The 16,325-nt window shown below is 35.3% G+C and overlaps 2 protein-coding genes across 5 annotated transcripts; both read left to right on the top strand.

Annotated features, from left to right (window-relative positions):
• Positions 1-438: 438 nt before the first annotated feature.
• Positions 439-8,770, top strand: plscr3b (phospholipid scramblase 3b). 2 transcript variants are annotated; one of them, XM_043245436.1, is made up of 9 exons: positions 439-680; positions 1,259-1,328; positions 4,408-4,617; positions 4,992-5,053; positions 5,137-5,179; positions 5,271-5,491; positions 6,438-6,599; positions 6,730-6,894; positions 7,789-8,770. In XM_043245436.1, exons 2-9 carry the CDS (start codon positions 1,316-1,318, stop codon positions 7,846-7,848), a joined length of 936 nt encoding a protein of 311 aa, XP_043101371.1. In that variant the 5' UTR covers positions 439-680; positions 1,259-1,315; the 3' UTR covers positions 7,849-8,770. The 2 variants fall into 2 exon arrangements, with proteins under 2 accessions (XP_043101371.1, XP_043101372.1); XM_043245437.1 differs by lacking the exon at positions 439-680 and adding an exon at positions 986-1,107.
• Positions 8,771-9,249: 479 nt separating this feature from the next.
• On the top strand, positions 9,250-15,843 carry si:dkey-62k3.6 (phospholipid scramblase 2). 3 transcript variants are annotated; one of them, XM_043245476.1, is made up of 14 exons: positions 9,250-10,064; positions 10,186-10,225; positions 10,951-11,043; positions 11,309-11,383; positions 11,883-11,993; positions 12,318-12,473; positions 12,690-12,788; positions 13,046-13,141; positions 13,511-13,575; positions 13,665-13,707; positions 13,865-14,064; positions 14,881-15,039; positions 15,148-15,309; positions 15,520-15,843. In XM_043245476.1, the coding sequence occupies exons 2-14, from the start codon at positions 10,213-10,215 to the stop codon at positions 15,571-15,573; spliced, it is 1,326 nt and encodes a 441-aa protein (XP_043101411.1). In that variant the 5' UTR covers positions 9,250-10,064; positions 10,186-10,212; the 3' UTR covers positions 15,574-15,843. The 3 variants fall into 3 exon arrangements, with proteins under 3 accessions (XP_043101411.1, XP_043101409.1, XP_043101410.1); XM_043245474.1 differs by having other exon boundaries at positions 9,251-10,064; positions 12,687-12,788; positions 15,520-15,839; XM_043245475.1 differs by having other exon boundaries at positions 9,251-10,064; positions 10,954-11,043; positions 12,687-12,788; positions 15,520-15,838.
• Positions 15,844-16,325: the final 482 nt, after the last annotated feature.

Below are 16,325 nucleotides of genomic sequence, written 5' to 3'. Positions count from 1 at the left end.
GCTGTTTGTTTAGTGAATCATTAGCCTGTATTTTTTTTCCATCGGCAATGGCAAGCCAACCGCCTTAATGATACTTTCCATTTACTAAAAAAAACACCTACAGTTCTTTCGAGGTTGCAGAGCCGTTTGGAGGTGTTGAAAAGTTGAAATGGTGATAGTGTTGGTGTTTGTGGTTTTCACGAGTGGGTCCGTCAGGAAGTTTAAGCGATAAAGTATAAACCAGGGTATCGTACTCAATCCGGGTTGGACAACGCTAGTATGGTTTAGGCTATATAAAACCCAATTACGAATACATTAAATAGGCCTAACTAAACTCCCCAAACTTCAAGCTCAATAACTAAAAACATTTTTTTTGTTTTAACTGTTAATCTTGTTCCTTAATAGGAGTCTTGGGTTACTAATTTATTTGCGTCATATAAAAGGAGGAGGAGAATCATAGAGAAAGCGAAGGCTTCGTGTCTGGGTGTAGTGTTCAAACGCTTTCTGACTCTAATCGCTGTCGTCGTCGTCGTCGTCTTTCTTTCTTTCTTTTTTAAAAATAAAAGTCAAAACCGAAAGTGGGTGAAATAATAGAACTTTATTCTTTCCACACATCCGAATAATCACTGCAACGAGAAGTGCTCTGTGGAAATTGTGTTGCCTGAGGCTTGTTTGAGAACCTGCCTCTCAAGAGCTGAGATGTAAGTCTGAGTTTTCATGGTGGGTTATTTCTTCCCCCTTTTGAGAAGTCTCGGATATACAGAGTGTGTTTATTACCGTTTTGCAGCATTTTTGTAGTCTGCATTGTTTCTTATAATAGATAAACAGCGGGGAATGTGACCGTCGTTATTCATTTCGCTGGTATAAACATGATATTTGTTGTTAAGCGTGTAGATTAAGCTTTTGTCAGTTCCGCGAACCCTTGGCCGTATTTGCCGTTGTCTTTGTCGAGAAAGACCCCATACGATAAACACAATCTAATATCGCCACACCCACTTCACATGACGTCATGGTGTTATTGCTTCAGTATGTTTCTCCTCAAAAAAAGAAAAGAAAAAGTGAGCAGTACTCTGGACGAGAATTAAAAGACCGGCGCCTATCCCGCCGACAGACTTCCTTTAATATCCGGTTGGGTTTGCGTACTTTATTGCTTTTGTAATGCTGCCTAAACATTTAAACACGGGTCTTTTAATTTTAAGTTGAACTAAGTTCTTTTTGGACCTGTTCTGCTTGTTTCCACAACTTACACAACTTTCCCACATTGTCTTCGTCCACATAGTGATCGTGGCGCTGATAGGCGGACGTTGGCTCTGAAAATCTAAGATCTGTGTTCAACATGTCTGGCCCAGGTAATTTTTTTTTTCTTTTCCTTGAAATGCAACAGTGCATGTTTGTGTTTTTTTTTTTTTTTTTTTTAGGAATTGCAACGCATGTAATGTATTAACCAGCTAGTGAGTTGCATTAGATGCCTGCATTACATACTAAGTTATGCAGGTTACAGCCCCTGTGCTGAAAATTGTCTGCACGGTCTATTTATTTTTCTCCTAAAGTGAGATGCATGCAATTTAATGCGTGTTGAAGTGAAGGTGTGTGTGCTTTGGTGGAAATTTTACTTTTCTCTAGAGGTCAGGGGGAAAGGAATGCAGGAAGTGAAGCCTACAAAGTGGCTGTGTTCCACATTTTTACAGGCCATGCCGTTTTAAGAGCTGAGAATTGTTCTATAGAAGCATCTGTGGCTTTAGCTTTACCTGTAATTTTTGTTTTTGGTTTTGTCTGAACATACAAAGTGATATCTGAAAATTAGTGATGGTCTCTTTAGGGCGAGACACAGCTCTAAGAGTAAATCTGTGTGTGCGTGTGTGTGCACGCACGCAGATAATTATCACTTTAGACTTTCTTACTATTAAAATATTTCTAGTCCAGACCACACTGGACTGCATTTTGTTGCTGAACTCGCAGTCAAGTGATTCCTTAATGCTATTAGGACTAATAGCGCCATCATCTTTGGAGCAACTGTTTTCTTAACAAGCTGGGGAATTCAGGCTAGTAGTTACCAAACAGACTGACACCATTTATGTTGAGTGTCATAGCAGCATTAATTATTTTCACACCAAAACTACAGATTTATGTATTCCAGTCGTGTTCATGTGCAAGTCGTTTATATAATGCATTAATCAAAAAAAAAAAAAAAAAAATCTGTTGCAAAAGGGCTTGTCTCATCCTTTGTGCTGGTTAATGAGTTAAACAATGTTTAGCACTGGAAAACTGGAATGGCAAGATGGGAGTGTGCAATAAATACAATGACAAGACATAAATGTCAATGGTTTTAAGGAGAAAAGGTCACCAATTGTGGCCCTAATATCCAGGAAATGGTTTGCTTTCAAATACATGCATTTCTCCCATAAAGATTCTGTTTTTTTGTTTCAAAAGCTTTAATCACATTTCTCACAGATTTTCTTTTGATTTACTATAAACATTTACTGTTTTTAGAAAATGTTTGTGAACCATGTCGGCAACCGTCATGACTACATTTTTATTGACCGAGTCTGAACGATAATTGTTTTTTTCCCAGCACTTAACTTAATGCTTTGAGCCTTGGACACATGACCATGAACAGCAAGATAACATGATGGAAGCGGGATGCAATTCCATGTGGCAGGTCTTGAGAATCAAATTAGCAACGATTAAGAGTCTAGATTCAACTTAAAACCACCAGAATTATTTTTACTTTACCTTACCTTACCACACAAAAGGGGAAATGGAACATTTTTACAATGAACGTGGATTCCAAAACATGTCACCAAACAACGCCCTTCATCGGTAAGCTTCATAACTTCACCAGCGAGCAACCTGCCATGAATGCTCTTAATTCAGTAATTATCCTGAATTATTCAGTGCAGTCAGGAGTAGTTGGTGGGAATTTTAACTGCATTTTAGTTTCACTTGAAAGGAAACAAAAAACCACCACTCCCACAAAGTGTTTCGAGGACCTCAGGCATGTTGATGCACGACAGGGTATTGATGCACACATCTGCTGTCAATGATGTTTCTCCACCTTTTCTGTCAGTCTTAAATAGACTGCTTTATCTTTGCACTTTTATTTCTGTTTTATCATATATGTATGATTTATTTTCAGGTCAGATCATACATGTATAACTTTAGAGGTACAGCATTTAATAAATATTTTGAAGGAGTCTTGACAGTATAAGATTATGTGTCTTATAACATCACATTATCCTCTTGTCTCACTAATGGTATGGGTTGTGCCTGGACAGTTCCTAGATGATGGGCCTTTGTGATGAGAGAGTTTAATTCCATTCAAACACATGCCCGTATACATTTTTTTTTTTTATAGATTTGGGTAGCTCAAATGAAAAGCCTTTTCATATGAAAATGATGCTTTTGGATTGGATCAATAGGAGGATTAAATGCATCGTAATACACGTTTACTAAGCTACACCTGCTGTCACTCCTGAGGTACACACCGTTCAAAAGCGTTGGCTTTGTTTATTGAAGAAAAACTTTTTTTCACAAGGGCTGCATTTATGCAAGCAAAAAGGAATTAAAACAGCAACATAGTTCAAATTTTTAATAAACATTTTCTCTCCTTTTTTATAATACTGGTGTACAACAATAAAAAAAATTACTTGGTTTTTAATAATAATATCGCACAATTTGAGGATGCAATATTTGCCCATCACTATTGCTGAACCATGGTTCTGCACTAACTGAACCATTAAAAAAAAATCTGAAAAAGCTACAATGACTTGATTTTAATAATACATTTTAATATAAGTAGTTTATTATACAACTATCCAGAAATTACATATTTGACGTATTTTCTGACGCTCAGTTAATGCTTTATTTTCATATCTGGTTTTTGTGGAGCCGATGTGAAATAGAAAAGGTGATAAATATATTAAAATACAATTGCATGTATTGTTCATGAGCAAATCATTTACATCCCCTTCCAGTTACTGGTGGCTATATTTATATCTTTTTCCATTGGAATGCCTCACATGTATGCTGCGGTCTAAAATAGATCTGTCCTACCGAATATAGGAGGTCTATATGAACCACCTCTTATCCTACAAGAACACGTATAATTCTGGGTGTCTGTATTTATTGATTTTAAAAGAGAAGAATAAATCAGTGAGTTGTTCCAGTCATTTCATTATGCATGACTACACCCTGTAAATTCATGTTTACACACTGCCTCCGAAACATTTGTCTGTCATAAAAAAAAACAATTGGATTTTCGCATCTGTAGCAAACATTTTGATAGGAAAGGAAACAAAAAGTGCATATGAATAACTGTGTGCAAGGACCTTTACTCTGTTTTTGAATTTTTACAGTATTGCCTAATATCTCATTAGAGTAAACTAAGATTTTTTTTTCTCTTTTGCATATTAATTTGGTTTATACCAGGCTACCCATCTCCACACCAGCCTCCTTATCCCATGCCCCAGCAAGGCGGGCACTCCATGCCCCCCTATCCCATGGGAGGTTATGGAGAACCTGGACAATCGGCCCCACCTGCAGGGTTCCAAGTAGGATACCAGCCAGTTCCAGATCAGCCGGTCATGTATCAGCCTGGTCAAGTTAGTCCAGCATCTCACCAAGGCCAACCACATGGAGGTTTGCATGTCTAAATTTGAACTTAATTACAAAAATGGTCAACAATAAGGCAGGGGTGGCAAACGTCAGTCCTGGAGAGCCGCAGCACTGCAGATTTTTGCTTCATCCCTGATCAAACACACCTGACCAAGCTTATCAAGGTCTGCAGGGTCAGTAGGAAGCTACAGGTTTAGCGAGTTTTAATCAGGGGTGGAGCTCGCTAGGACAGACGTTCGCCACCACTGCAATAGGGTATGGAGCAACTGGTGTTGAGAAATGTGACTACACACGCGCCAAAGTTGCATGACATGAATAAGATTCATTTACGTGATTGTTAATACAAAAAAAAACAATGCAACATGTTAGTTAATGATCTTCATCACAACCTTTTCTAGCTCCTGTAGCTCCTGTTTCAGTGCCTGCTGGAGTACCACCTGGTCTGGAGTACCTCACTCAGGTATTGGTACATGCAAAGTCAGATAGTCAGAAAGTTTGTATTAACATTAACTTAATATGACTAGTATATTTTTTGCATTTCAGATCGATCAGATTCTTATTCATCAGAAAGTGGAGTTGTTAGAGGGTGAGATTTCCTCTGTGTTATGTGCATGTGGTAGAAGTTGTTTATTTGAAATATTATTAAACTTCTCTGTGTACTTTTTGGTCTTCTGCAGCAATCATTGGCTTTGAGACCAACAACCAGTATGAAATCAAAAACAGTCTCGGTCAAAAGATCTACTCTGCCAAAGAAAAAAATGACTGCTGCACACGCAACTGCTGTGGTGCCCTGCGCAGCTTTGACATGAAGATCAAAGACAACGCAGATCGAGAAGTCATACGACTGATCAGACCTTTCCGTTGTGTGTCCTGTTGGTGCCCCTGCTGCCTGCAAGAGGTATAACAGAAAAGCCATATCAGAGCTCTGCGTCCAGTTGTTTAATGTTAAAGGGCTAGTTCACCCCAAAATGAAAATTGTCATTAATCACTCACCAAAGCTGTAAGACCTATTGAGTAAATCTGATCCAGGTCCAGAAACATGGTAACTACATTGATAAATCAGTAGCTCAACTCAGTAGCTCAACAGTTTTACTATGCTACGAGAATCCTTTTTGCGCAAAGAAAACAAAAATAACATAATTTACTCAACCATTCTTCTGCCCAGAGTTATGTGTTGATCCTGTGCATCTCGTCAGTAAGGCCGGTATTGTGTAGCTTGTCACTGATCCTCAACTGTGTATGAAATGCAGCTCAATCTGAAAGCAGGTGATGGAGATTTACGACTAATTATGGAACCAGCTTTACTGACGAGATAAGCATGACATTCAATATATTGTACGACATTCGATATATTGCACAGCCCTTGGCTGATCTGTAGGAATGCTTTGTGACCCTCTACATACATACGTGTGTGTGTGTGTGTGTGTGTGTGTGAGACCTATGAGATGATGAAACAGTGTGTCAAAATTGGCCAGACAAATCCAGCAGTTTATGGGGAACCAGTGCAGTGTCGTCAAAACCCAGTTTTGCAAATGCTAGAAACATATTGGTCATTATGTGTAGAGGTTTTGGTCCAATAAACACCTCTGTTTTTTTTAGAATTTAGCAGTAAGCAATTATTAGTCATCCAGTTTTTTATATTAACTATGCATTCAGTTAGTTCCGTTATTTCATTATATCATATAATAATATATTTCAGTTATATCTTAATTTATCCGTTGAACACTAATTATTTTGAACAGTAATGTATGTATTCATCCATTGCTTCTAGAATAGAAAGCAGTTTGGGCATTGCTTTAATTTCTAATTCCTTTTGTCTTTAAATGGCAATATTTCACCTTCAGATGGAGGTCCAGGCACCCCCGGGAACGACTGTCGGGTACGTGAAGCAGGACTGGCACCCCTGTTATCCAAAATTCTCCATTCAGGGGCCAAACAAGGAGACTGTGATGAAGCTCGAGGGGCCCTGCATGGCATGTAACTGCTGTGGTGATGTGAACTTTGAGGTAACTTTTCATTGTTGCTTTGTTAATATACAAAAATATAAAGATACACATTATACTAACAACAAACAAAAATCATTTTGAAATTGGCAGGTGTGTGTTTTTAATCATAAATTTGTATTTCTCTCTTTAGCTTAAAGGCAAAGACGGTACTGGCAAGCCTATCGGAAGAATCAGTAAGCAGTGGAGCGGCCTGTTGAAGGAAGTCTTTACTGACACTGATAACTTTGGCATCCAGTTCCCTATGGACATGGATGTTAAGATGAAGGCTGTACTTATGGGCGCTTGCTTCCTTATTGTAAGTATCCAGCTAATGACATATTTACTGATCCGCAAATGTATGAATGCTTCATAATGCCCTAGTGGGCATTACGGTTATATTACTAACCATTATTGCAACCACAAACCATCAGTATGAGTGTGAAGCTAGCTTTCTACCACTTAATACTTTTTCCAATATTCATGTATATGATCCAAATTTGTAGCCAACAATAATAGATTGTATGTGTCACAATTATTGTTTTTTTTATGCCAGAAAAAGTAAAGATCAGTTCCATAAAGATATTCAGTCAATGTTCTTATCATAAATATCCTCAATTATTTTTGGAATGGTAATATGAATTGCTAAGGACTTTATTTGGACATCTTTAAAGGTAATTTTGTCAGTATTTTGATTTTTTTTTTTTTTGGCTCCCTTATATTTCCGAATAGTTATATCTCAGCCAAATATTGTCATAGATCACTGAGATTGATGTAATAAATGTCAGCACCGAGCTTGCCTTTTTAGAAATGATATGAAGTGTATTTTGTTAACATAAATATAGTAGTTTACACTTTTCATAGTCCAAATTAAATAATATATATAATTAGCAACTACATGTCAACTAACTAGTTTTAGCAGAGTTTTAGGTTAGGATTTGTAGAAAAAGCTGACATACACTTGCTTAGTAGTTGGTAGAATATCTGTTGGGAGACCATTAAAGTAAAGCAGATGTTAAGCAGACAGTCTGCTAATACTCTAATAACTGATAATTGAAATATTTTTGCAAAGTTACTTTACAGTTAGTATATTGTCTAACGTGTCAAAATAAAAATGTTACCAAATATTGTAATACACCAGAAATTAGAGCATATTCCTCCCCTAATAGGTTCTGTTCTTACTCCCTTTATCTTTCTCTTTTTCTTTTCATAGGATTTCATGTTCTTTGAAAAAGTGGGGGACACAAACCAGCGCAATACTGTATTTTCTTAGAGCTCCTGATTGACTAACATCGTCTTTCAAGTTTGACGTCTGAGTCTGGACATCCCTTATTTTCTACTTTTTTTTTTTTTTTTTTTTTTTTAAGCCATAACCAAAGCCATAGACAGCTGGCACTGCAGTGAGAACAAGAGACATGCTCAAGGTCATTTTGTAGCATTCACGTGACCAGCAACATTTACAGTGACAGGCGAGGTATCATGAGTATCTCTTCACTTGTGCCTTTTAAACCATCAACCTACAATTATTACAAATTGTTGCAATGGTATGATAAACTAACATTTATCTTTTTTGTTACAAATTTTTCTCTCTTTTTTTATTAGAAATAAAGTATAAAATGCAACCATATGTGTGTATTTCCAGAATTATGCACAAAGTATTTTATTTTTTTTTCAGTCTTTTAGGAGGAAATTTATTTTTTATTGTGCATTTTAGTTAAAACATATGGATGTTCTTGTAGCCAAGTATGATGGGAGTTACATGCTAGTTACTGATACTGGTAACGGATGAGAAAAGGAAAAAGCAAGCAAGTAGTTGCATGTGTATAGACCAGAGACAGTAGGGGTAGAATGCCTTTTTTTTCTCTCTTTCTTAGAATAAAGAAAGAGTCCTACAGGGGGCGCTTGTTAGCGTATAAAAGACAGCCTCTCTGTGAGCCTATTAATTAGCCAATTCTTAACATGGTTTAAAATAAGAATCTGCAATTAAATCCATGTGTAGCATGAAACACTAAAAACATAAAGTCCTACGAATAGGTTTTAACATTAATATCCCTGTCCTCATAAAATATACATTATATACCACATGTGTATATATATATTTTTTGTCTGGTTGGTTATATAGAGACTGGCCTTCTATCAGTAAGAGAGTATACTCAATGTATAACTTGATTAAAATATACAGACTGAGGAATGTTGAAGCTGTTGTGTTTAATGTCTGTGTGCTATGTATTTCAAACGTACATGTTCGGCGCATTTATATGCTGTAAATGAAACCTGTTCTCTATCACTAACAGGGTGAATTATAACCATATTAGAAAACGTGGGCATAATTTTAAATTTAGTACATATTCATTTTGTTAATCAAAATTATCATCCCGTTAGCTATCTACTAATTTGTTCAACTTGTAGTGTTACATTCTCTGGTCTCCCAATGCATAATAAAAGTGTGTGTATATGTGTGTGTGTATATATATATATATATATATATATATATATATATATATATATATATATATATATATATATATATATATATATATATATATATATATATATATATATATATGCATATGCATGTGTCATCTTGTGTATATGTTTGTATTTATTTCTATAATATTCAATATTAGTATAACATAAGTTCATGATACTGTTATGTTGGTGGTGTGTGCGTGATCATATTACTGCATCTAGGAAAAGGTTAAAATCCTCAAAGGTACAATAACCATCATTTGCCATTTTATAACACCTAATCTAAAGAAAAGTAGTTTCTCTCACTCTTGCGCAAAATCTGAAAAGAAACATAAGCTAAAAAGTACACTCCTTGGCTTACCTTAACACACACACACACAGAGCAGTGTATATGATAGACAGTTTTGCATTAAATCACAAAATGATTTACATTTAAATTATGCTTGAAAATTCAACAGTAGCTGATGTCAACAAGATGCGCTTGTTTCTGTAAGACCTGGGTTCTAATTTCCTGGGTTCATATTTTACAAAATTATCACAAATGAAGAAATAATTCAAAAATTCATTGTATGTGTTTTGGGTATCCAATTTGACCAAAATAAGAAGAGATCAAGATTTTACATCAATGCTTTATGTAACATTAAATAACAAATTACGTTAATACTGCCTGCAAACAAAGACAGATAGTTTGTGTGGGAAGTATTTTGTTGTGTGTGGGTCCCATTTTATCTACTAGGTAGTGTACTGCTATTTGAGCTTGGAAAAAAATACCTTTCTCAGTTTGTTATTTTAAATATGTAAGAAAAGGGGAGGAGATACTATTAAAACAGAAACCACACATGCATATTAGAGATAACGTCACAAACACAGGTATCTGCACTCTGCATGTTAAACAGAAGAAAATCTCAAAATATTATTGATCCGAACAATCATTCCGAGAAACACCAAGCAAGATCTCTAAAGAGCATTTTATTTGTGGAGCATCTCAAGAGGGTAAGACTCCATTCAGGGTTTAAATAGGTAAGTAATAAATTGCCTTTGTTCTTTCTAGTAGAAATCATGCCTTTTCTGTTTCTGAAATGATCGGAACACATTTTTTTTGTGGAACTTTAATAAACTTATTTTTTCTCCATCACCATAGTGATTTGTCTAACAAAAGGTCTTCACCATGTCAGAACCAGGTACTGAAGTTTTAATAGTTTAAATTACATAATAATTATATTACCTGTAATTATTCAGTTAGCAGTCACAGATTTACTATGCCAGTTTATATATTAGTACTACGTGATGAACATCGATTTATCTTGTTTGAATGGCCAAAATATATATATTTTTTCAATGTGAAAATTTTGATCAGGAAGATGAAGGAATAGAATGTGCAATGACATGTTTGACCACATTCTATAGACATGTTATGAGTATGTTTTTTTTTTTGTTTTTTGTTGCCAGTCTGTGCCTTAAGCTTCCCTTTTTATTGTTTTCTTTTGTGTATATGCACATGCCTCACTGAACAGCTTGGAAATCCACTTTTAATCAATAAGATGTCCAGAAGTGCACACTTTTTGGTTTCAGTTCTAAAAATACCGTTTAGGGGAATTAAATTAGCTCCTGCGTCTTAGTTAGGGTCTAAAACCATAGAACTATAGAATTTCAAAAAGCAGGCAAGATGAAAGCTTTGTTGGATGAACAGACGAAACTGAAGTGGTTATTTACTGAAAAACGTACCCATTACCCAAACTCATTTCTATTTCACATTTGTGAAGATTGTAAAAATGGACGTCTGTGATCTGAAACCTAGAGATGTCTGGTCATTTAGTGATCACACGAAAATCGAGTGTATGCAGTTTTATTGAATGTTGTCTAAAATTTGAGTACCACCAAAACCATCTAAATCCTATGCCTCAAGCAGAAAGTTCAGCTGCAGAGAATCTACCACCTCCAGTTCAGCTGGATTTGAATCAGTCTGATCCAAAAACTGACCAAGTTCAGCCATATGGAGGTAAACATACAATAAATGTACATTTGAGTGTACTATAATGTCTCAGTGAAGGAAGTTGAATTTATTAATGTGATAAATGACCCAAACAGCTCAGCCAAACGAAAATTGAACTTCCCAAAACAAACATGGAAAATTTAGTCTAATGAGTAGTAAAGTTAAAGTTATAGTAGATCAAACAGAAAAAAAGTTTTCTTTACTCACTTTTCTTTGTCTTTTTACCTAAAAATATGCTGTCCATCCCAAAATGACCTTCCAAATCCTCAAGGACTCCAGCCAGATGATCAGTCTGAACCAATTTATGAAGCTGTTCTCGAGGATCATGAAGAACATACATACATGTGTATGTATATCTGAGTATTTTACAATTTCAATTCTGTGGTCAGAAATGAAATGTACTCGCTGTTATTTAGTAATCCAGATTTTATACACAAATAAAAACAAACATTGGTTTAAACAGATGAATATTTGGTTATGGTTGATTTATATAGTCCACATTAGACATTCTACTAACTTCTATAAGTTAGTAGACATTCTATAAGTAACTTTGTTAATATGCCAACTACTTAATTTCCAACTACATGTCTATTAACTCCTAGAGTAAACTGTTAGGGTAGGTTTAGGGTTAGTAAAATAAGTTAATACTGTATATACTTGCAGAGTTTCTGATAGTCAGTATGTTATGGTCCCATCAAAACAAAGTGTTAGATGATATTAGGCAGACAGTCTACTAATACTCTAATGACTGCTAGTCCGCTTGTCAGTTAGAATGTGAAAGAAGGTGTTACAGAATATTTGTTACTCTTCTAACTGGAAAGTTTAAGGTTTTCACTCTCTTTAAGGTCCTGATCCAGTTCTTCAACCTGCTGAGAGTCAACCAACTCCTGTTCAGCCCGTCATGGATCCATCCGTTCAAATTAACACAGTGCCCTGCATGATTCAGCCATATAAAGGTAAACCATACAATAAATGTACATATCTGAGCGATGCATAACATTTAATTAGTGCTGAAAACTATATGCATTATATATACATATATTATGTAAACAAAAACGTTTATTTTGGATGGAATTAATCGTAATCATTCGACAGCAATAGTTCAGATGTTTAATTAAAAGGCTCTGTTTTTCAAAATAGATAATGAAAGTTCATATTTTCAAATGCAACACATATCACATCAATACAAATGCTGGCACGTAAACATGTTACCACGCTATCTTCAGTCTTAGAAGTGTCAAGATTTTCACTATCACTCTTTCATCTTTGTTTTAAACTAGGCTATCCAGTCCAGAGCTACCTTCCAAATGCCATACCTCAGACAGCAGGTCCTGGACAGGTTCCTCCAGTCAACAGTCAACCAGTTCCGGTTCAGACAGTCATGAATCCATCTAGTCCAACTGATCCAGTACCTCACAAGTTTCAGTCATATACAGGTAAACATAAAACAATTGTATATTTGAGGGGTTTGCAATATTTAGATCTTCAAATGTTCTAAAAAGTATTACTGGAATGTCGTAATCAAAGCAAAATAGATTATTAAATCTAAAAATAAAGCTTGCAATTTGATTCTGTTCTCAAGCTTATTGATTATTGTTTTAAACTCTATCCAATCCAAAACTACCCTCCAAATGCCATACCTCCGACAGCAGGACCCGAGCCGGTCTCTCTAGCTGCTTTTCCAGTTCAGACAGTCATGAATCCGTCTAGTCTAAGCAATCCTGCAGCTCCCCAGGTTCAGTCATTAACAGGTAAAAAGAAAAGTTTGTAACCTTTAGATGTTACAATGCTATGAAAATGATATTGTTACATTCATGAATTCATCTATTCCAAGTAATCCTGCTCCTCACAAAGCTCAGTAATACACAGGTGGTAGTAATAAAAATAATAGTAATAATATTAATCATGTTTTTTGAGAAATGTATGGGTTCTAAAATGTTATTATTGGTAAAATAAACTTGTGAAATGTCACACATTGTTGATTATTGCTTTAAACCTGGCTATCCAGTCCAAATGCCTCAGCTGGGACAGCACATATCCGCCTACCCTGTGGGAGGTAATCATCCACCTCCTGTTCGGACGGTCTTGGATCAGTCTAGTCCAGGTAACCCAGCACCTCACCACCTCAGAATAAATGTGTATATGAATGTTATATTTAGACGTTCGCATGTTCAACTAAAACAAGGCCTTTTTCTCATATTCAAATCAAGTCAACATGATCTTCTAGGAACATGGGTGCACAATAATACAGTGATTTAATGTTGATTATTGTTTTAAACTTTTACATTTGGAAGTAAATTAGGCTTGACAACATAATCTTAAGCTTAACACCTCAACGTGTGCTTCTCAAAACAGACTATGAAATAAATACTTTGTTGATTATAGTGTGGATGTACTTAATAAACATTAATGCTGTAAAGACAATGCAAGGCTAATGAAGGTGTATCTCCATCTTCCTCACAAACATCTTTAGCACCTGTGGTTCCTCCAGCAGTTCTACTTTTTGGAGTACCACCCGGTCTCGAGTACCTCACTCAGGTGGGCTAAAGTACTTCTCTTGCTCGATCAATGAATCTTTCTGGAATTGTTATGTCTGGTTCCTACTTGTTGTTCTTGGTGCATTTCAGATCGACCAGATACTTATTCACCAAAAAATGGAGTGTTTAGAGAGTGAGTCTTCTTCTCTTAGTCTGTTTTTTTTATTATTATTAAGTATGTTACTGCCAATGCTTAAAAGCATTTCTGCTAATGCCATAAAGATTTCATACGTTCACTATTTTCAAACCTATATTTTTATCTGACAAACTTTGATCATACTTGTTTACAGCTTTAACTGGCTATGAGACTAACAACCAGTATGAGATCAAGAACAGCATCGGGCAAGAGATCTACCATGCCAAAGAAGAGAGTGACTGTTTAATACGCAATTTATTTGGTCCAGCACATGGTTTTAAAATGCACATTAAGAATAACATGGACCAAGAGGTCATTCAGTTGCACAGACCGATGCGCTGCTTCCTGCAAGAGGTAGAACAGACTTCATCAGCCTTTATCAGGCTAATATAACAGCTAAATAAAACATTTTTACTTAAATGTTGAAAGAAGTTCCAACACGATGGACTTCACTCCAAAGAAAGTACATTTTTGACCTAAAATGACTGACATTATACATAATTGCTTGTTAAAGATTAGCATAATTTTATCAACAGTCACAGCTATATGCTGTAATGAAGGATGTTTATATTATAAAAAGATATTTAATTCTCACAAACCTATTGTATATCTATATATCTCCAATATAAACAAAAAATGATTGATGGTTTAATGAGGTATTCAGCTGCTCAAAAGCCTAAAAAAAAACTAATTCTGCAGTCAAAGGCTTAGAATAACAGTTTAAAGGTGTAATTTTATTTTTAGATGTGATTTAGTTTTGAAGAACATGCCTGCAAGCAGCTGTGCAGGAATTTGAGCTTTTTCTTTTTCCGGGACAGTGGTACGGGGGTTAAACTTATTTAGCGTGACATGGTCAGTGCTCTATTTTTAGCTGTGTGTTTACATGCTTCTTAAGCTCATGTCTATCATGCGTCTATCAGTATTTATTTAATGCACTATTTAATACTCTAGAACAGTCAGACTCTTTAAATGTATACGTAATTGCTCATAGTAGAGAACGATTTGGCATTCCTGTTAAGAAATTTGAAAACTGCTATAAATTTATATTCAGTGCTCTTAAAACGCCTGCCACTCTAAAGTGACTTAGAAATGAGGTTGTCTGCTTATTGTACATCTTTTGATATACTTTGTTTTCTTGTTTATTAATTGATGTACATTTTCCACCCTTAGATTGAGGTGCAGGCTCCCCCTGGAGTAACCATAGGCTATGTGAAACAGGAGTGGTCCTTTTTACCAAAATTTTTCATCCTGGGCCCCAATTATGAGCAACTACTGAAGATTCAGGGACCGTTCCTTCCATTCAAGTGCTTTGGTGAAATAGACTTTGAGGTACCATTTCTTTCAGGCGAGATAAGTTTAAGGTTTTTTTTAAGGTGTTTAGAGTTTGATCTTAGGATCACACATATATTTTGCACCACTAAGAAGGTCTGTTTTTAGGTAATAAGCATTATTGGTGAACAGTCTATTGGTCGAATCACAAAACAACGGAGTGGTTTGTTAAAGAAATGCATTAGTGATGCCAGCAACTTTTGTATCCAGTTCCCTCTGGATATGGATGTTAAAATGAAGGCTATACTTTTGGGTGCTTGCCTCTTTATTGTGAGTATTAAGCCAATGGTTTCAACTCCCAATAAATATTGTGTGCTAGGAAAGTTCATTCAGAGCTGATATTTTTAGCTGAAACAACTATATATTTTTAAAATGACATCAGTTAAGAAAATATCAACAGTACACAGTTATTAAAATATTATTATCATTATAGTAGTAATTGTTTGGTCTGATCTCTTCTTTTTCCTTTTCTTCTTACAGGACATCCTGTTCTTTGACAAAGGTGGATTTGTTTTACTGAAATTTCTAAAGTAATACAAGTAAAAATATATATACATATATTTTAAGGGTGTCTCATCGTCTCTGAGAGGCCGGTATGGAGTCTGTTACAATTAATCAGGATCTGGAGCTGGAGATTTGATTGGTCTGCTTTTCATAACCTTGTAGTTTTATCTGTACAGCACAAATTAACCTAATGTCTGTTGTCACAATTTTTGTTACTCTCATAATCATATTTAGATCTAGACAAAAATGTCAATCATATATACATATATATATATATATATATATATATATATATATATATATATATATATATATATATATATATATATACATAACGTTCGTGATTTGTTGTTACTTTTGCATTTTTCAGGTTTCACAGAATTTGTGTAAGCTTATTTTAAAACATATGTACACATTGCAACAATATTAGACCTGTTTAGTATTTACTGTTACAAATTTGACTTTCATAACATAACATAACAAAGCAACTAATGTTTTTTACAGCAACTTGCAATGAACCACCATAAAGAAACTTCAGCAGTTTTTTTAAAAACATGAAAAGAGTTTAGCATTTTATGCCCACCAAAATAAAAGTTAAATGCACAGCCATGCAGTCAGGACCCAGTGGTATCACTTTAGACAGTCAAGGGCTACGTGACATAAGAAGTTAGCAAGAGAAACTTGTTCTTGACCAACCTGTTTGCTTACATTACAATCCCTTTACCAGATTGTGCAGTCTTAAAGGTTAAATGCAATCAGCAAATTGGTGAAGGTCTTATTAA

The sequence above is a fragment of the Puntigrus tetrazona genome, chromosome 7 (genome assembly GCF_018831695.1).
Source record: "Puntigrus tetrazona isolate hp1 chromosome 7, ASM1883169v1, whole genome shotgun sequence".
Lineage (NCBI taxonomy): Eukaryota > Metazoa > Chordata > Actinopteri > Cypriniformes > Cyprinidae > Puntigrus > Puntigrus tetrazona.
The sequence above is the reverse complement of the archived record's forward strand: the minus strand, read 5'-3'. Positions and strand labels throughout refer to the sequence as shown.

Excerpts from the sequence above, each read along its gene's own strand:
- plscr3b (XM_043245436.1), top strand. Across the intron at positions 4,618-4,991 it reads CCAAGGCCAACCACATGGAG|CTCCTGTAGCTCCTGTTTCA; the intron begins GTTTGCATGTCT and ends AACCTTTTCTAG. Across the intron at positions 5,492-6,437 it reads GCCCCTGCTGCCTGCAAGAG|ATGGAGGTCCAGGCACCCCC; the intron begins GTATAACAGAAA and ends TTTCACCTTCAG.
- si:dkey-62k3.6 (XM_043245474.1), top strand. Across the intron at positions 11,044-11,308 it reads CCAAGTTCAGCCATATGGAG|GACTCCAGCCAGATGATCAG; the intron begins GTAAACATACAA and ends CAAATCCTCAAG. Across the intron at positions 15,310-15,519 it reads TGGGTGCTTGCCTCTTTATT|GACATCCTGTTCTTTGACAA; the intron begins GTGAGTATTAAG and ends TTCTTCTTACAG.